The 21,714-nt window shown below is 40.2% G+C and overlaps 1 protein-coding gene across 1 annotated transcript in view; it reads left to right on the top strand.

The window, feature by feature from the left end:
* Nucleotides 1-1,610: 1,610 nt before the first annotated feature.
* Nucleotides 1,611-21,714, top strand: part of stpg2 (sperm-tail PG-rich repeat containing 2) — a 64,315-nt gene continuing 44,211 nt past the window's right edge. The window contains exons 1-7 of the mRNA XM_061038913.1: nucleotides 1,611-1,909; nucleotides 2,832-2,935; nucleotides 3,211-3,378; nucleotides 4,564-4,731; nucleotides 8,661-8,776; nucleotides 11,007-11,118; nucleotides 15,242-15,349. Coding sequence (XP_060894896.1) covers nucleotides 1,801-1,909; nucleotides 2,832-2,935; nucleotides 3,211-3,378; nucleotides 4,564-4,731; nucleotides 8,661-8,776; nucleotides 11,007-11,118; nucleotides 15,242-15,349 — 885 coding nt within the window. The 5' untranslated portion in view covers nucleotides 1,611-1,800. The remainder of the gene's footprint in view (nucleotides 1,910-2,831; nucleotides 2,936-3,210; nucleotides 3,379-4,563; nucleotides 4,732-8,660; nucleotides 8,777-11,006; nucleotides 11,119-15,241; nucleotides 15,350-21,714) is intronic.

Here is a 21,714-nt window from a genome sequence, read left to right as displayed (position 1 = left end):
GACATTTCCGACGATCAGTGAAGGTATCAGCGGTCTTCTTGTGAATTTGAGGCAGGATAAACCTACCTGAAGGATGCTGCTGCCATCTAGTGGTGAAGTGGTGTCACTGGTCTCAGAGTGCTGCAGTGTCGTTTCAAAGTAACTGGAACTGGAAGCATCACTGCTGCTTCGTCGTAACGAATGTATTTCCTACTTTCCTGGAAATCAAGCAACAATTTCATGTTATGCCAAACACATATCCCTGGATAGCTCCGACTCCATAAATCTCTATCTATAACCAAACAATGATGTCAATTACTTACCAAAACATATGACTTAATTGCTGTAAATGTACTTTAACTGCTTGCTGGGCTGCTTTTAAAACCTTAATTCAGTAAAAAACTAAATTATTCCCTTGTTTGTTTGTTAGATGGGCCTTGATCAAGACCATTAACTAACATAGAACTAGCAACCAAACTTAAAAGGTGTAACTTTTCATTTTAATATTCCTTATTTCTAAAATATACTGTATGTTGTCAGTGTTTTGCCCCACTCTTGTCACTTTTGACACAGGAATGAACGAGTTTTATGCCAAAATGATTCAGCATCGGGTTTCATCATTATTTGCATGTTATTTGGAATAATGTAATAAAAAAAAAACCTTTCTAATCTTGTTTTGAAACAAGATCGCTTAGAAAAAACAATATTTTCAGACAATATTAATTCTTAATATCCTAGTTAACATTTTCAGATGATCACTTCTACTTTGCATTTTTTCAGTAAACCTCTTCTCTTCTGATCATGCAGACAGGATTGTGGAAAGCACAAGAAAAACTATTGCATTGGGAGTAAATATTTTCTCCTGTATCATTATTATTATCATCTTTTTTATTGTAATGTGTTATTGGATGAACTTTATTCTGTCTATGTGGACTAAACAGTGTATGTCAAATTGGTTTACAGACCAAATCTTGTGCTTATGAGACAAGGCGGATAGTCAAATAAAGATGCAGCTCACTGCTTAGGAAGGCACTTGTTTCTTGGATAGCTTTCCCCTGAGTTCTCATTATCCAAATCTTTATTCCAGGGGAGGCTAAAACATGTGCAAGTAAGTAGGTCAAGACTGTGAATAATGATAACAGGAATGGTGACAACAGTGGCGCATTAAGGCCAAATTATGCAGGAACAATTGTTTTGACAACAGAAACGAGAAAGCAGCAACTTTTTTCACATGCAGGAACTTGAGTACTCAGTGGTGTTACTGTTTTCTTTTACCCTGTTTAGAAAATATGGATGTTCTAAGTCACCCACTAGAAGGTATAAGTGGACTATGATAGCCTTTTTACACTTATCTCTTGTTATAAACTAATAACAGTCATGTGAGTAATGTGTCCATTGAGAAAAATGTCTTTATTTATGTTTTATATTATTATTATTATTTAAAAATAAATATCCATGTAAAACACTTTTTTAAATAAAAACGAAACAAATTATAAGAGTTAGAAAATTGTCTGAATGGGAGAACATTTTGAAAACATATTCAAGATACGATGTTTTCCTCCTTTCATCATCTGTTGCTGCGTAACTGCGGCGCGCACCGACGTAATATTTACAGCAACGACATGCGGTATCCTAGCAACGACGCACGCTTGGTAACGTCCAGACATGACAGAACTTTAACGGGAGCAGTGAAGGAATGTGTTAACTTTATCACATTAAGTTAAATTTAGAGCTATAATATGGCTTTTGGGGGCGACTCTAGCTGATGTATGTCCTCTACACCAGTTAAGTTAAGCCTCACAGTTTATTTCAGGAATTAAAATGTATGGACGAGCTTCAAGAGTAACCTCCTTCACACCGAGCGGCGCTTCTTCTTCTTCTACGGTTGGCCCCGGATCGTATGACGTACAGTACAAAGCTAAAGTAGAAGGTATGATTTAACCATTTAGTTACAATAATTACATGACATGTATTACATTTTTTTAGAAGTACTCTTGTCTCTTTCAATCAAGAAATGCACTCTTTTTTTTTGTTGATTAGAAACTGTATATTTTCATATTATTCTCGCTTCAGTAGGCTACATTACCAAAATGTCCCAACATTTAAAGTGCATACTTAACTTGCAGGAATAACAAACTTAAAATGTTTACATAGACACATTTTTTGGCTAATATTATTTATTTATTTAACCTTTATTTTACCAGACAAGAATTGCTTGAGATCAAATGACCTCTTTTTCGAGCAAGGCCAAAATGGCAGCAGTAAAAAAGAAATATAAGACAAACCTAAAAAGAAAGCACAGACATGAGAAAAAGAGACAAATACAGTCCAGAAGGTGAAGAAGAAGAAGAAGGAGGAGGAGGAGGAGATCATGTTAAACAAAAACAAAACACAACACCACAACACACACTAAAAGAACAATTATGTGATGATGATCAAATACTATGCAGTGAAACATTTACACTCTCCAAAATTAGCCTTTAAAAAAACTTGTGAGCCGAGTTTTAAAATCATTAATAGTGATGAGTTCCTGCAATTTGAGTGTTTTTTGAAGACTGTTCCATGAAGGGAATATGACTTAATTTACTATAAAAAGAAGAGGAAATTCCACAATTTCAGGGATATTACATCTTGCACAGTAACTTAATACATCAGCCATGATGACTAAGGTCGGTGTAAAATTCTTTATGCTATTATTTTCTGTTTATTTACACAAGTGCCCAAAAGACAACATACTGTAATTAAAGAAATGCAAGTTAAAACACAACATTCAATCTTTTAAACACACACATATGTTTTGTATCAATCAGCCACCTGCGTCATTTAATTTTCAGTGTTTTCCTTTATTGCAGATGGCTATGCCCCGTTTCTGTCTTTGACCAGAAGACCGCTGTTTATCGATGAGACCAGTAAGGAAAGACCAGGACCTGGACATTATGACCCCACTCCTGTTAAGGTAGTGTAGCTCAGATTTAGTCAGTTACATGCAATTGAGGGAAATCCACATTGTATCTGAGAGACTTAAACTAAGTTACGTGAGACTGAATTTGTTTTCTAACTTTGGGCCGGTCAGGAGGGGGGGCAAAAAAGCAACAGATGTGGCTGTAGAAGAAATAGTATGAGTACAATGAACCATGCGATTCACAGAGAATTTTCACAGAGTTTGTTTTGGACAATATGAAACTGAATGCATGCTCATTGTGTCTGCTTGACTTTCTGTTGGCTCCTCAGTCGAATGTCCACGGCGGCTGCAGTCTTCAGAACCGCTCCAAGCGCTTTGAGGAGTTAGTATCAAAGGTTCCGGGTCCAGGGGCCTACAATGTGCTGCCGGCCTCAGGAAACGCACCCAGGGCTGGGACTCCTAATGCGGGACAGGCCCAGAAGCTTGGCAGACAAATGGTAGGCATATGGGTTGAAGTTATGAGCGCAATGTAAATGAGCAGTCTGCTTTCAGGAAATCATTTATAAGCGATTCTCTCCCTCCAGCTTGTTGTTTTGTCCATCTGAAATAAATCAGATCTTATAATGCACTTTCTCTGGAATATGTGAAAAACTGCTCTCTTATATTGACCTGCTCCAAATACACCTTCTCTCTAATCCGTGCACAAACAACATGCAGTGATTTTAAGTGTGCAAAGCTTTTTAGTTTGGTATTTTTTTTTGTATTTCTACTTGAATATCAGCTGCATTTTTTCTTTGTATTATCATCCCTGTACTGACCCCATTAATGCTGCTAAGGGATTACTCATTTCCCTCTTTGCTCTATCTCACACATTTAGTTTCTCCTGTCCTGTTACTTCTGCTCGTACACTCAGCAAGACAGCAAAGTCTCAAACTTTTCCTGCCGCTCTGTGTACTGCTCTGTGTTGTTTCTGTGGCATTTGTTAAACAAATGATATGTATAGCAGCGCCTCCACAAAGAGTGCTGAATGCCAATACTTGCAGACGGTAAGTTAAAGCTTCTCTTTGGCACTTCTGCCGTCTGCAGACTGCTCACTGAGCTGTAGGAATTAACAAATTCTAATTTTAAAACCTTTGAGGGCGTCAGTTCTTAATTTGGTTATTCAAAGAAATCTGCCTGGTGTGTACACTTGCTGTGACTTTCAGAAAATTGTTTCGCTTAGTGAGAAATACTTTTGATACTTTTTGCAAGGTGTTTGGAAGACAAGCCGATACCTTAGATAATATATGTACTTTGGAGAAAGATGTTGATTGTTGCTGTGGTAGGAAAACATGTTACGTTCAGCATTGCAGGGAGCTGAGATTGAATTAGGAACTACTTTAAATTCACTTTTGTTAAATGTGTGTATTTTGACTGAGATGGATTTCATTGCACTCTGCCTTAGCAAATATTCTTCCTCTCTCTGCTTCATCTGTCATTCCTTCTTTCTTCCTTTGACTTCCCCTCTTTAGTTTCTTATCTTCAGCCTCCCTCCCTTCCTTCTTTCTCTGTCTCCTTCCTTCACACAATCTCTCCCCTATTGGCCTTGGGCAGTGCTCGGTCACTTTGTAAGTCAGGGCATCTTTTCCATCTCAGAACCTGACTCCCCTCTTCACCCTCTCTCTCTCTCTTTCTCTGCGCAGTGGCTGCAGGCCAAAAGTCTGCGACTGGTTCGTCAGTCAGATATCCCCTCCATTCCTTCCCCGGGCCAGGCCTTTGGCTATGAGGAGGTTGCCGTGGGTGTACTTAGCAAGCAGCAGCCCCCTCGCAGGGACACAACCCTTGGGCCAGCCTACTACAATCCACTGCTGGTAAGGGTAACTTAACATACAGACACACACATGTTCAAATGTGAGTGTGAATCCATCAGAAAATGTGAAGTGCTCATGTGTGCTTTCATTAGTCTGTATGAGTGTGTGTCTGAGTGTACTCAGCCTGCCCGTGAGGCAAGGTCCATTAGTGTTAGGCAGATCTAATGCACCACTGAAACCCCCCCCACCCGCACTCCAGTCAGTTGGCCCAAAACCCATTTCCATAGCTAATGAATGCAGCTCCACTTTAAAAAAGCCACAGCACACCAATGCTCATCCATTTTACATGCCAACAAAGAGAGCCATTAGTAATTATTCTTCTCGCTGTATTACAATATTCACTTAAAATAATGCACACGCCTGCTGCTCTGGCTCTCAATTAAGTCATTTCTCATCTGTTAATGACCAGAGGAAGTCAACAGCGTCCTTGAGTGTTGGCCGAGGTTGTGTCAACACACCGGCGCAGGCACAGAGGCGCGCTGTGATTTAGGGCTATCAGCGGTTCATCCATCCAAGGCTTTTTTTTTTTTTTTTTCTTTCTGTCCTGCTCTCCCTTTGAAAGTTCAACCTCCGTTTCTGTTTGTTTCTCCTTCTGAGACACTCCTCTCTTTTAAGTCCAACGCTTCCCCCCCGCCCCATGCTGCTCGGACTGAGTTCAAAAGTGCGGACAGGCGGAATTAAGTGTCTGTCAGCGGACGTGGCTTCAAAGTGGACGGAGCGGCCTTTTGAATGATAAGACACGAGACAGAAATCAAAGGCGCAGAGATTTTTTTTCTCTCTAAATGTTATTGAGAAAACAAAGAGATCCTGAAAGATTTTATCCACTGACCCCTAACTTCCGGTTTCATTTAGCATTGACAAAGTCATTACTAAACTGCAACTTCATGAACCGAGTTAAAGACAAGTTAATATTCTGAAATAGTGAGTCTGTGTAGCATTAGATCTGATGGAGCGTGGTGCATCAACATTACAATTTTGAAAAACAATAATAGATTTAAAAAGTCCAAATCATCCCCTTAATGATGGACATTCAGTTAACTCAACAGATTGAGCACCTGTCCCTCCTTTGCAGAAACATCCTTTACATTGCCTTACCATTCATGTCACTATTCTGTGCGCCTACATTCAGGCTGGTTAAAAAAATATTGGTTCATCAATGCATTACAATATTTTTTTTCCCAATTAAATATCGATTTAGCGAAATCTTGAGATCGATTATTTCCATTGTGATGACGCCCCACACCAGTGAGGGCACCGCCGTACTTCTGCATACTGTACTTTAATGTTTTATTTTATGTTCATTAAAGAATAATGCAACGACAAAATACATTTTTGAGTCAGTGCAAATAATGCACACAATTATTTACCAATATCAGAAGGTACTGTGATAAGTTACCTGTTTCTGTCATCTATACATACTGATCAATATCGATTCGAATCGTGAACCAAAGAATTGAAGTCGAATTGACTTGTGCAGTTGTGGACAATACCCAGCTATAGTCTACATTACAATTCAGAAATCCCAAAAATAAATAAATTGTATCAAAAACTGCATTTGCTCGCTTGTGTGATTCCAACTTGTATCTGAGCATCAGTGAAATTGTTAATTCTTGGACTTTGACACCTCGTAAATATTACCACTGAGGGACGGAGTATCTGCTCTGTGTATGAAAGACTTCATTCACCTGTTGGTTCGATACTAACCTCTTTAAAAGTTGAGTTGTGTTTATGACATATGAGGAAAGAGGGGACAAGACATGGGTTCCAACATTGAAAATCAGTTGAAGGAACACATGGGTAATAATGAGTAAAAGGTTCAACCAGCATGGTTTTTAAAAATCTGAACAATTTTCCCAAATATTAATTTTATTCCCCTCGTTTGTTGTTCTGATGACGCTAATGGAAAGCAGTCAGAGTTGTGTAAATACCCTGCCAAAGACAACAGGTATTGGTCAGACCATGCAAAAACAATCATTATACCCTGTGAGAAAAGTGTTCTCTCAATAGCAGCTAAATTAGATTCAAACCGCACTTGGTTGTAAAGCACACCAACAAATTCTGCCTGCGGGATCCTGCCCACAAATAAAAACGTCTGCATATTCTCATTCCAGTAATCAAAAAAATCAGCCATCTCCCTTTTTCAAAGTGGAATGAACACTGAATTTATAACCACTGTCTGTGTTTTTGTTTTTACTTTTTAAAAGCTCTCCTTGACATAAATTGCCAATTTGTGGCTCTGAACTCAAAACCAGCTGCGATAACCATCTCAGTACTTGTATGTTCTGTTCTTTTTTTGCTTTTGAGCATCTGAACATCCTTGTGTCTTTATCTCCCCCTCTCTAAACTGGATTGGTAGATCACAGGGGACAGATCCTCACATCCCGTCCTCAATTCTCTTTTGAAGTTAAGGAGACAACAGACACCGCATGGAGCGAGAAACTTTTTGAGACTCTGTGCCAGTCCTAAAAAAAAACCTGCCTCACAAAATAGACACACTTAGTCACACCATGAACAGCTTTAAAAAGAGGAGAATGTGGGATTTTTATTTTTGTTACATAACAGCTTGATTTTTGTGGAACGAGCACCAGACGTCCTTCAGTGTCAGGAATAAGTGCTGAAGTAAATTGGGCACCAAACTGTTAATTAATAATCTTTATTGTTGTTGAAATATTTGGATTTTCTTGAGATTTGAGGGGGAATTTGGTTTTCTAATTGCTCAAAACCTGACAACAAATATTGATGTTTAATCTCTAAAAACTCCAAGGGCATGTTGATCAAACATCAGGATGAATCCTGTAAACCTAAATCAGGGATGGGCAACTTTGGTCACAGCAAGGGCCACATTCATTTAATTCTCACTGCCAGGGGGCCAAATTGTAGGATACAAAAACGATTACAATCAATTATGTCTCAAATTTAACTCAACATATACCAGTGATCAAATATTATTATGGACATATTTCTGGTTTTCATGATTTCATGGCAGATTTTGTCATGTTTTCTTCATGTTTCCAATTAATTGATATGTAAAAATTGACCTGAGGGCCACGTTGAGGGTTGATGGGGGCAGCATGTGGCCCCTGGGCCGCCAGTTGCCCACCCCTGACCTAAATGATTAATGGACACACTCAGTGCTGCCAAACACAGATCAAAGTTTTCACTTAACACTATAACACAATGTCTCAATATGCTCATTAATTTGGACACATATTCATCCTCAGACTGTTATGAACCTTCATGACTTTGGTGATTACTTGACCTTGTCTGTAGTACGGCAGTGAGGTTTCCATTTCTGCATTTAGTCTGGAAGAATGTTGCATGGATTTCCTTAAAACTGTGGTCAAACAAGCACATCCCCTTGCAGAATAGATTGTACTTTCCTTCATCTGCGTAGCTGTGGACTCTTCGTCTTGATGAAGAAGTTGTCTTGTTTCTACAGACGGATAGAGCTTGGATTCAAAACCCCACAGCCATTTGTATTTGATGGATTAAGATAAACCCTTGCAAACATATTTTTAAGAGCATCTCAACCACAGTATCTCTACATGACGTTCAGGGAGAGTTGCCTGCTCCCTTTTCTAAATGCAGCCTCTCTCAGCTGTTAAGCCGCTGAGTGAACTGCTGCTATCAGAAAGGCCCGGCGGCAGAGAGAGTCGGCTGTAAAACTCACAGAGATAAGAAAGGACAGAGGGTCTCCCCGAGATCTCTGACATACTCTGGCATTTGGCTGAACTTCACATTTCATTCAGTCCCAACTTCATGAGCCATGACCGGGGGGAGAAAACCAAATAAGTGTGAATGAGTCGACTTTTATTTTCTCCTTTCTTTATTCATCTATTTATCGGCCTATCTCTCTTTCGCTCCCTTCATCTTTTTCTACTCATTTGCTCTCCCTGTTTCATTCTGTCCTACTCGTTCTTTCTCTGTAGTCAGAGGTGAGTTCTGCTCAGAAGTATAAAGGAGTCCACTTTGGCAACATGACAGGGTCGAGACGGGAGCTGGCAGTGAATGAAGGACCAGGTCCAGGACATTATCACCCTGAACTGTGAGTACTGTGTATTTTAGAGTACTGTGTATTTTCTGGTTCGAGTATTTTGTACCAGTTGTATATGAACACTGTTGTTTTATTTTGACTGTTTCTTTGATCTGTGCAAACCTCCCATAGACAGAGCCAGACTGTCTACGTTCAGATCTTACATTTATGCGTCTCTTTTGCAGTTGTCATTTTGCCGTTGATGATGCGCAGTGCATTCTGGGAAATGACTCTGTTTGGAGTGCGCCTCCGAGGAATTAAAGGGCCATGTAGCCCTAACACTTACACACTTACAACACCCTATCCCTCCGCTGCAACAAGAATTGGGACACCCTACCCCTACACGTGCACGCACAAAACGTAGGGGTAGGGCTAAGTGGTAGGGCTAAGGGGTGATATGGGACTGAGCCTTACCCTGCAGACATGAGAGTAGTATCTATACTGTCATCTAAGCCTATTGGCCAAACTAATGACATAAACTGTCAATTTTATTTTATTTTTATTTTATTTTCAGGGGACACCCCTGAAGATAGAACTGTACACCAATCGGTAGTACCACTGAGTTGAATATCCCCTAGATATATACAAAGTAAGTAGAGAGAGATTGCATTACAGGTAGATTTACTGCACAACCCGGTCTCTAGGTGGGTATATCGAGCTTCCACTTTTTAATTTTAAGAAACACAGACAGACCAAATAAATAGAAACTCTCCCTTTGGAGTGAGACAGTGTTCAAATCACCTCCTCTTCTGGGGAGTTTATTGTGCTCGATGCCAATGTTTCTCTGCAGTGATTGGTTTCCCTGAAATGTATCGCAATTGGGTTACGTTGGTCCTGGGTCCCACTTTTAAAAACCATCACTACACCTGAAGAAGACCTCACTTTTTTGCGGCATTGAGTTAGTGTGAAGGCTGCGGGCATATCTTCTTCTTGTTCATATGTTTCATTTAAACCATTTAGAGATGACTCCTTTAATGGTTTATTTTATATGCCATCATCTAATCACTAATGAAACCATATAGTTGACGTCTTTAACACAGAAAGATGAAATCATCATTACTTTGGAACTTTCTCACTTAACAAGAATGTGGCATCTTCTGTGATTCTGAGCCTTCAGCACTTAAAGAGTTAATAGATAATCAGCAGTGCATGTATCTGGAAGAATAACCTTCTTTAAATTCACATTTTGTATCTTTAATAAAGACACAAAAGGTTGATAAGATTATGTGATCCGGGACATCTAATCTCAGGAGTTCACTGCTCTCGAGGCGTTTACCGTCGTGATGTCTGCAGAACAGAGGAGCTGTTCCAACAAAGTGAAATATCGCTTTGAACCCGGAGCCAGGTTATTATGTTTGACATTTCTCACACAGCCTTTTCCACTGATGGCCACAGAGGACGGGCCTTACTAAGCACTTTTACTGTACGATGGCGGGCACGCGTCCAGCTCGGCTATTCATACAGGAATTGATTGAGTAATAGAATAAAAAAAAAAGTGCAGATGTGAGCTGCACACTGAAGGTGTACACAGACAACTGAATTTATAGAAAATATTTAATTTGTTTGCTAGTTAGCCTACTTCTCAGATTCAGATTTGTAATGCAAAATAGGATGAATACACTATTTGTCAAAATATCTTCTATTATATGCCCTGTTTTAATGTATTTAAATAAATACATTAAAACAATTTCTATTACTCAAGTTGGTTTAGATCCAGATGTAGCAGTGACAACAAAACGATTCAAGATTTTTTATTTGTCACATGCTCATACAGATGTGCAGTGAAATGTAAGGGACACATTAATGCATTTAAACAAATCATTTTATAATTAATATTCTTTAAAAGGTCAATTTGAACAGAGTTGGCTCATTCCACTGTCCTAATTAGTATCAAAACAAACACACGTCTAGGATTCACTTGTGATTGTTTGAAGCATTTCAAAATATTTTCTAATAGGATCGTTGTTTCAGTCTTCTCTCTCATCTTCACTTCCTCTTCTCATGTCCGTCCCTCCCCCTCCTGTCAGTCTGTGCTTTGTTTATCTCTTTCTATTTGTTTTTCCATTACACATCTCTATTTCCCTCTGGTTCAATACACAGTATCTCTCCAGCCCCGCATACTTTGTATGTTTTCAAACAACGCCTTCTGTCTATTTTTATTTGTGTCTCTCCTATGTGTTTGTCTGCATCTTCTATTTCCACAGACATTGAATCTCTCTCTCTCTCTCTCTCTCTGTTTCAGAAACACTAAAACAGAGTACGTGAATGTGAACCTTCAAAAGGAGCAGAAAGGCAGAGCCGAGCTCATCATCCCTCGATATCACGAACTGGTGCCCCGGCAAGAGGAAAAGAAGGTGAGAGTGTATCTGTGCTGTTTACATGAATGAGGTTGAAAGCTTTAGAGGGTTTGGATCAACCATCGTCGATGTCTGCCCCTGTGGGGGACATTTCTCTTTAACGTGAACCTGTGGAACTAATAAGTGACAAATATGACCACAGGGGGCAATTCAACTTGTGTTATTGGATTTTTGAGGCTCCTGGGGGCAGGGTCACAAATTAGTTAGCATTGGCTTATTAAAGTTGATGTAGTGAGCAGGTCAGACACATGTCTACTTAAAGAGGAAATTCATTATGGCGCATGTCTCTGGACACCTGATGAATCTAAGTACAGTAATAGGAAACTCACTTTCCATATGTTTGAATCTCCATCAAAATCTGATGAAAATCTTGTTGGGCGGCTGTGGCTCAGTCGGTCGTCTCTCAACTGTAAGGTTGGGGGTTCAATCCCCTGATCCTGCAGCAACATGTCCGATGTGTTCTTGGGCCCCTAACCCCAAATTGCTCTCTCTGCTTTGTCGGCAGCTTACGAATGCGTATGAATGGGATTAATTATTTCTGATGTCGACTTCACACAGCGACCTCTGCCATCGGTGTGTGAATGTGTAGGTGTGACCTGCGATGTCAAAGCGAGTAGGCAGAAGACAAACGATGATCCTCAGTGTGAAGAAATAATGTCAGTTTTTGTAAAATAAACACAACCACACATTGTTCACTAATATAAGAGTTATAATGACAAGCATATGAATAACACTTTGGCTGGTGTTCAATTGTCCGCTCGACCTCAAATCAGCCTCTTATTGAAAAACAGGACGAAAAATATGAGTAATAAATCTTAGAAACTCGTACATGTACAGGTAGTATTAAATGCGTAACAAGACTTAATTCCCTATTGGACGTGAAATGGCTTTAACACGACAGAATTTTTAAACTTTAGATCGAGAGTGATTCATCATAAAGCACCTTGAATTACAGCGAGAACAAAGTCAAGGAAAGAGCTTTGGATTTAGTTTGGATTATTATAAGTAGAGTGGAAAAAAAAAAGAAAAAGAAGAAATGATTCAACCTCTCTCCCCCTCTCTTATTGAAAACACATCAGTGAATGTGTCGGCCCATAGAGGGCAGTAGAACACAGGCTTTAGTCACAGACTGTCAACCACACACACACACACACACACACACACACACACAAACACACATTGATAAATTGAAGCCGGTTGAGTTGAGGGGAGTTACTCACCTGTATATGAACTTGAATGTGCTGGCAGAGTAATGCTTTGTGATGCCTTATTTCTCCAGTTGGAGGGGTAGAGTGGGTGAGGCAGAGTCTTACCAAAAAAAAAAAAAAAAAAAAAAAGTGGGACTGGATTTGTGGAGCGAGTGCAGAAAATATTCGTTCTGACATGGATTTACACCTACGTCTTTCTCTTTTCTCGTCCTCTGTTTTTCCTGGAACACAGTGCTCCGTCGCCTCTCCTCTCTGTTAGCTTTGAGGTTATTTAATTTAAAAATGTATTATGCATGGCATTCCTTTGCAAATGTTCTTTCTCCCTTCATATTATATTTGCCACTAAATTGATTTAAATTGATTTCTGACAGACTAAAATCTATCCTCTGACTTTGAATCTATAACTCTCTTTCATGTGTATGCTTCTATGTGTGCACCATGCTTTATTCAGACCCCCTGCGGTGATCGCTGCACCTCTATCTGTCATCATTAGCACCTGACACCTAAACTCACATGTACTCCTACACACACAGATGCTGTCCAGATGGGTTATTGCCCACAGTGGGGACACTCAGGACAAACACCTTTACTTCCTAGAGATCAGCACACAGTCTGCCTCTAATGGCTCAGGGCTGCTGCTGCTGTCCCGTAGACATTAAGAGTGTGTGTGTGGGATTTTCCCATTAAACAGGCAATATGACAAGACAAGGGCGAAGACTAAGCCAACCACTTTAATAAACCAATATCTCGTATATCTCTGCAATCAAAAGCAGAACAGTTGGAGTTAGCTATGGAATTTTTGAGTGTGTCCCTCTAAATATGAAGGTCACTGTCAGTTCGTCTTTAAAATGATATGAATTCCATGTTAACATCATTATGGACTGTGTTGTCGTGTTTGCAGCGCTTGTTATTTTTAGAAACTGGGGAAGCAGTACAGCTCCCGCAGGGGGAAAGGAGAAGAAAAGAAGAAGACAAAACGAGCTTTGGCACAATCGTTTCTCACTGGATGAAGGATTATCTACCTTTAAACTGAACACACAGCTGGGATGTATTGGTTGGCCAATCTGTTCTGTTAATTATTTTTTTTAGAAATAAGGAAAGAAAATGCTCGGTCAAACTCGAAGCAGGAAACTTTTTGCTTTTCATTATGTAGTTTATGTTTTCCCCATGCAGTAGGAGATTTCTGTGTCACCTGCAGGTGAACAATAATAGAGACATGTCATGCAGCCCACTGTTGTGCGTCACTATCTTTAATATTTCAGGCCACTGAAAGCAGTGTGTATGATTTAATTTATAAAGTTGACTGCGACGAGGATGATGAGGAACTGAGTCACATTTGCGACATCTCTGCAGAGGTGTATGTTGACTTGTTGCCAGAGTAAGGAGTGTGGGGATGGTTTCGTCTGTGAACATCTGCACAGAAATGATAAATGTCGGTCTCGGTTGACAGAAAGGTGCTAAAAATCTTATTTGACGGTTCAGATTGAGGTCAAGAAATCTCACCTAAAAGATGCCTGGATCAGTATTGAAAAGACTGTTTCTCATTTTCTCTACTCTAAAAAAACCCAAACACATTTTAGTTACAGTCAATCAAACTTAGAGTTGTTTAAAGGCTATTATATTTTTTGATCCAGCAGGTGTCGCCCTTGCGCACCAGCATGAAACCAAAACAACTCACGCTGCATTGTTGTGTTAGCATGCTAATGCTAGCGATCTTTATTATGCTCGTATCTTCACACTGCATGTAAATTTACCTGAAATGAGCGTGATCTAGAAACACAGTTAATCAGTGAGTACAGTATGTTATTCTTCTTTTCTCTAGTCCCTCAATTAAACAACTTTTATACGTGAGGGGAGGAGTCGACCGGCCGTCCGGGCGATGTAAACAAAGTGAAGATAGGACTCTGAAAACTGTGAAAACATCACAGACAGTGGGACTCGGGTGTTACACCCATTGTAGACAGTCATGACTCACAGAGTTATTTTCAGAGGATATACTTGATTTCTATTACATTTAAGTGTGAAAAATCACATATAAAGCCTTTAAAGAATCCCACAGTGAACGTGACTAGTGAAGGATACTCTTTTGAATTGTAAACGCAGCTCTTTAATGAAACACCTGAAAATCAAAGAGAAAGACAACGGACGCTAAGCAGATCTGGCACAGAACTGAAAACCTTCTAATCAAGTACTGTGGCAGCGGCTCTCCGTTTTCTTACCTTTAATCCAAAGATAAGTAGAAACTGTATGTCTGTGTTTGCCATTTCAGACAAAGAGCTTAAGCTGCACTTATTGGGAGGCATGTAATACTGAAATCTAACCACAAGATTAGGGTATACAGTAACTTCTAACGATCACTCCAGAAATCAACTCTGTTTTACAGCAGACTGAGTTAAAGCAGCAACCTTGTGGGTTCACCACAAAAACAAAAATGTCCTGGCTCGGCATGACTCAGCACCTTTAAAAGTGTGAGGTCTCGTGTGGTTAGCTGTTTTACTAGTTATACTGTTGTAATTGTGAAGCAGGAATGAGATGTTATTGTGTCCTGTGAGTATGAAATGAGCAAACATATATTCTACTCCTCCACTCAGTTTCTTTTTAAACAAGGGGACTAAATTGCGGAGCATGAAAAGAAAGGGGGTGTTTTTACAAGTTGTCTCATTTCCTCTGCTGTCTGTGATTTAGTTCACATTCACAAGTATTTCACTCATCTCTTCATCTGTGTGTGTTTCACATTTCAATGTGGAAAATAATCAGAAAGAAACTCTGCCCCCTTCTCCATTTTCCTCTTCCTATTTCATCCCCAATATCTCTCTACTGTACGTCTTCTAATCAAATGTGAAAGTACCAAAACATGTACCTTTACATACAGTATAAATGTGTACTTACTGTTCATTTCTATTTCCCATCAGGGGGTTCCTGGTCCGGGCCATTACCAAATCAGAAGTCAGTTTGAGACACTTGAGAAGTCCTGCGGTAACCTGCCAAAGTTCACCAGCTCCTTCCTGTCTCAGACTGAGGTACAGTCAAGTCAGCCAGTGATTTGTGTGTACACTAGTTCTCTGGGAACTTTAGCTCTGCTTCAAATGTTGTGATCTAGCTTCAACTTCTTTTGTAGAGCTTCAATGTCAAAATTAATTCAGGAATACCGCTACCAGTACAGAGATCTCTTTTTAAGGACCCATTTATTTTGTCTTTAATCACTTTTGCTTTTGTATGCGAGGTTCTTACAGTCAATGCCATGATAAACATTGGTCTTTTAAAAAAAATATATTATTATTTTTATTGACATTTTTATGACATCACAATACAAACAAAAGTGAAAACCCACAACCCAATCCATGAACATATATACCCCACCCCCACCCCAGAAAACACAAACACACACACACACTCACAACCAGAGAGGAGGTACACATATTACAAATAGTTCATCTAAACCCTGTGCCAAGGACACAAAAGCATACATATCATTATTATACATCATCCATGTGTTAGTGCTACATCCAAGCTGTCCGCAACAGAAATGTCCATAAATAAAACAAGAAAAAAAGATAAATCCATACAGGTACAAATACTGTCAGGGTAAGTCCAAATGTTGCAAGAAGGGACCCCAAGATTCTTCCCATTTATGTTTACATTTTGAATCATTAGCTCGCAATTTCTCTATGTGTACAACTGAGACCAGTTCATGCAACCAGTTTCTGTCTTCCAGTCTTTCAAAATCATTTTTTTCCCCTACTACCATGCCCATCAAAAGAGCTGTTTGGATATGTGAAGGGAGCAATACGGAGTCCTCTGAAGCTCCAAAGAGAGCTACGTTTCTGTCAGGAGAGAGAGACCTGTGATAAACCCCAGAAAAATTCTAGACCAGAACTGATAAATTAATGGACAATCCCAAAATAAATGCAGTAAAGTCTATTAAAAGAGAGAGAACAGATGGGTTAGGGTGGGTTAGGGTAACTCTAACATGACAAGACAAGACTTATACATTTACACATTTAAAATAACCTGAGATGACCAAAGTGCTGTACAGGTTAGCACACAATATAAAATGAGGAATATGAATAAAAAGAGCGATAAAAAACACAATAAATAGGAGCATAATAATGTCAAGCTCGACTTGTATTTAAAGGCAACACAAAGAGTTGTGTCTGAAGCAGAGATTTAACATTTTCAATGGATTGGAGCAGCCACCGCAAAGGCTGTGGCTGTCATCTCAAGTTTTTTGCCTGCAGCTTGCAACGTTTAAGTTTTAATTAAAGCAGGTAGTATAAGCACGTTTTGATCTGTTGATTTAGTAGCATTAGTCCCCATATTGCACCGTACAGAGAGAAAAGAAATCTGAACATCCGGTAAAGACTTCTCAGAGATAATCTACGGGAGGTAAAATATTCCATTTACAATATCTCAAAGGAGATTGGAATTTTAATATAGAATATATAAGATTAAGTAAAACAGATCCGAGACACTGAGCCGGGCTTTGCTTGTTTAATTGATGTGCTGGGAGTGGAGGGCTTCTTCACATGGGGGTGAAGATGAGTTTATTAAGAGGCTCAGAGGAGCACAGATGAAGGATGTGAAAAATGTGTAGTTTTTTTTTATGTCTCAGGAAGAGCTGAACTCCTCTGTGGCGCTGCCCCACAGACTCTCTCCTGTGAAACTCTCTGACTGATGTTTTAATTATCGCTCTGACACACAGGCACAGTGTGACGGTGTGTATGCTCACACGCTGCACACAGACTCACGCTGAAAATTCAGACAAACACGCAGCAAAGTCATCCGCAGACAGATATAGACATGAGAGAGAGAGAGAGAGAGAGAGAGAGAGAGACAGAGACAGAGAGAGATGCAGAGAGAGAGACATAGAGAGAGAGAGAGAGATGCAGATAGAGAGACATAGAGAGAGAGAGAGAGAGAGTGAGTGAGAGAGAGACAGAGACAGAGACAGAGAGAGAGACAGAGAGAGAGAGAGAGAGAGACAGAGAGAGATGCAGAGAGAGAGACAGAGAGAGATGCAGAGAGAGATGCAGAGAGAGATGCAGAGAGAGAGAGAGAGACAGAGACAGAGACAGAGAGAGAGACAGAGAGAGATGCAGAGAGAGAGAGAGAGAGATGCAGATAGAGAGCAGGAGAGAGAGACAGAGAGAGAGAGAGAGAGAGAGATACAGAGAGAGAGAGAAAGTGAGAGAGAGAGAGAGAGAGACAGAGAGAGATGCAGAGAGAAATGCAGAGAGAGAGAGAGTGAGAGAGAGACAGAGACAGAGAGAGAGAGAGAGAGAGAGGCAGAGGCAGAGAGAGAGAGGCAGAGAGAGAGACAGAGAGAGAGAGATAGAGAGAGAGACAGAGGCAGAGAGAGAGAGGGAGAGACAGACAGAGAGAGAGACAGAGAGAGAGACACAGAGAGAGAGAGACAGACAGACAGAGAGAAAGAGAGGGAGAGACAGACAGACAGAGAGAGACAGAGAGAGATGCAGAGAGAAATGCAGAGAGAGAGAGAGTGAGAGAGAGACAGAGACAGAGAGAGAGAGCGATGCAGAGAGACAGAGAGAGAGAGAGGCAGAGGCAGAGAGAGAGAGGCAGAGAGAGAGACAGAGAGAGAGAGATAGAGAGAGAGACAGAGACAGAGAGAGAGAGAGGGAGAGACAGACAGAGAGAGAGAGGGAGAGACAGACAGACAGAGAGAGACAGAGAGAGAGGATCACTTGTACTGCTGACATGCATGCAAATAAGCTAACACACACACACACACACACACACACACACACACACACACACACACACACGTACATGCAAACACATACACACAAACAAACTATATGGTTGCCTAAAATTACTTAAAAACATCTGAAATATAAAAAGCTTTACTCGTTTTCTGGTGAGAAAAACTGATGCAAGATTCTGGCGTTCATTTCGTCTGTGTGTGTCTGTACGTGTGTGTGTGTGTGTGTTATAGCGAGCTCTGACCTAATTTCCCCGGCCACATGCTGTGCAAGTGCGTCGACCCTGTGATGTTGTCACTGACACCCACCTAGAACTGAGTGTGTGTGTGCGTGTGTGTGTGTGTGTGTTTGTGTGTGTGTGTGTGTGTGTGTGTTTGTGTGTGTTTGTGTGTGTTTGTGTGTGTGTGTGTTTGTGTGTGTTTGTGTGTGTGTGTGTTTGTGTCACAAGTCATGTCCAGCGCAGAACTGAGAGCGACAGTTTTCTTAGATCTCCGTCTCCCTGTGAGTCCGTATCCATCTGACAGAGGGATGGAGAGGAAACGAGGGAAGGAGGGAGTGAAGGAAGGAGGGTGGGGGGGGGGAGAGGGAGATAAGAGGGACAGCTGGAATCTTCCAGACCTCGCCTCTTCTCCTCCCTTTGACGTCGCAATTTCCTAATATCAAAGAATCAATCGGACACTTTGTCAAAACAGGCCTTTTCCTTGATTCCCCCCTCGCCCTCGCCCCCCCACCCCTTTTCCCCTTTTTGTTCCCTCCTTTTCATGTCTTCATTAACTCTCAGTGTCTTTCTCCTTTTCTCTGTTTTTCTCATTCTGCTACTCTTCCCTTTACAACATCTTCTCATTTCCATATTTATTTATTTTTTCTTCTCTCCATCATTTCTCCTCACATGTTGTTTCATCCATTTGAGTCCCTTGTGTCCCTGGTGACCATCTTCTCTTTTCTTGTTCCCCAACCCTTTTAAGCTTCTAGCAGCATTCACATCAGCCATTAGTATTTGTTTTTATCTTGTGACACACTTAGACGTCCTCCATTGTTCCATCACTCTGCGGCCTCATTATGATCAGAATATGATCAGATGTTTAGCAGTTCTGTCAATGAAGTGCCCACACTGGTGGTCATTATTTTTTAATAGTTCCTTTGGCATTTCCTGTCACAACAGTTTGGAAAAGGAACAAAAGGGAGTGTAATGAGAAAACCACTTGAAGAAGAGGAGCAAATCAAAGTGCATGGCCAACAAAGCTACAGTACATTAGTCCATTGCTCCTTTTCAAACATGCACAAAACTCCAAAAAATTAAATTACATTTTTTATGGGGAAACATTTGCTACTGCCAGCTGTCCTGGTAAAATTTCCTCAAGAAGTCGATTTGAGCCGTGTTGAACTTCAATCTTCATGCACGTGATAAAAGCAGCTTCATACTTTGTTTTTTACATGCTATGTTCTTTTCCACTCTTCTGTTGATTCTGTGAATACATTAAATTACACGTAGCATTGACATAAAGGAACAAACTAGTGATCTCTGTGGCTTTGTCTGCCATCTTTTGACTTCAGCAGCATCCCCTTTTTATTTCATGTTTTCATGTCTTGACCCCCCGAGACCCTCCCACAGAGAGGGACATATTTTAGTAAAGGGGGCAGACTGGCCTCAAATTTCTAAAAGTTCTGAAGAATGTTTTTCTGAAGCTTTTTTTTACACATGCACTCCTGAAAATGTCTAGAAAATATTGAGAGTTGCCTGTTCACATATTTACCTCGCAGCGGGGGATTTTCCCTGTTGGACAGGAGGAATGTGTCTCAGGAGGCAGGATTGTGACATGAAAGGACGACAAAGATGAAGCAACACAGTCTGATGCTTTAATGTCAGTTTTTCTGCATTTATACTATTGCTACATGTCATTTGATGTGTTCACAGTATAAAGAAATGAGTAGAAAAAAAACATTTTGCTGAGCAGTAAAGATGATGCACCTTCATTTCTTGCACGTTTTTCAAAGGTGATATGAATGTCATCACCCTGCCCACTTGCTTGCTGTGAATTTTCCTGAATTTCACCTTCTGCGTTCACACATCGGCTCATCCCACCGTCACGCAGCAATTTTACTAGAAAGCATTTCAGAAGAAGTTGGGGTGAAAAAATGGGCTGTTTGCGTTCACACATAAAGCTCGCTCTGAGAAATTTCATGAAACTTTCAGGAGTTTTGTTTTTGTGTGAAAACCACTAGCAACTAAACCACATGTCATATAACTCCTTCCCCTCTTCTTTGTTTTCTTCCTCTGCTCTCTCCATAACCAAACATGTTTCCTCTCCAGCAGCACCTCTAGACTTCTTCTTCTTCTTCTTCTTCTGCCCTGAAGCTCAATAATTCAACTGTGCAAATACAATTTTCATTTCCTCACAACCTATTTTCCAAAAGCTGAATTCTTCTTAAACGAGAAGTTCAAATCAATGATACAAATCTAAAGGATCTACTTTAAGGATCACTCTTATAGTTTGAACATTATCCGCGGGGCTGACTCAGGGTGATCGAGGCTCACTGAGATAGTGTGAACTTTCTTGTGTTGGAGGGAATCCGGTTCTTTTTATTCCTCTGTTGCATTGATAACAAGCAGCTTGATAGTTCAGGTGTAAAAATGCAGAAGATACATTTAAAGTAACATAGAAATGCTGTTCACCTTCAGTAATTTAGACTGAAAAGGCAACTTATCTGCTCCGAGGCTCGTGATTGCCCGTGTTGTTCGGCTATCAGATAAACACGTCGGTACCTGGGAGTGAAGCTGCCCGCCAGCTGCAGCGCTGAATAAACTTTCATATCAGCAAAACAGCAAAACATTACATACCTGATTGGGTGCATCGTTATTTTTTGAGAGGGAGATGCTGTTTCCTTCAATTTCATTTTCTCCTCAGTTATCTCACCAACCGGTCCGGACTGTTTGCATGTTTTTACTCTTTCTCTCATGCCTCTTTTGATCTTTTCCTATCTTTTTTTTTTGTTGTCTTTTTTCTCAATGAAGTTTGGCAGGATTTGGATTTACTTTTCAAGGTTCTGCATCGTGTTGAGATCAATGGATGGTCATGTCAGTTCATATGATGGTTGGTTTGATTAATCAAAGGATTGAAAAGGGTTTTCAGTCATGATCACAGCTGCTGTTTTATGATGACCTAGCAGTTTCCTTTTCTCTTCTAGTAACCTTTTGATGGTTTTTATTTTGGTTGTTGATGGTATCTTAAATGATGATTTAACATACTGTCTGTGTCCTGTTTCCACTTCATCTTGTATTCATGTATTTTTGTTTTGTCCGGAAGTCTGTTGTCTTTTTACTAGACTGCAAAACTAAATTACCATCGGGGACAATAAAGTTTTAAAGTTGTTGATACAAAATGTTAATGTTAGAAAAGTCATCTCTCCTATACATGCTGGACTGCTCGATGGTGTGGTGGTAAACGCTGCGTGGGGATTCATGGTTTGAATCTCTGGTCGGACAGGGGGGCTGTAGTATGTAAATGTTGCAAGCCAGTTTAGCTCAATTTGCACATCTCATGTACAAAGGCCCTTAAAGCGGCAGTCCTGGATTCCACTCCCACCCTATTTTTATTAATATTATTGTTTTTTTTGGATAATTTATTCACTTGTTTCTATTTCTTTTACTGCTCTTACCTTCT

Source organism: Labrus mixtus, chromosome 5 (genome assembly GCF_963584025.1).
Source record: "Labrus mixtus chromosome 5, fLabMix1.1, whole genome shotgun sequence".
In the NCBI taxonomy this organism is placed as follows: domain Eukaryota; kingdom Metazoa; phylum Chordata; class Actinopteri; order Labriformes; family Labridae; genus Labrus; species Labrus mixtus.
Note: the sequence above shows the minus strand (reverse complement) of the source record. Positions and strands in the feature narration are given on the sequence as shown.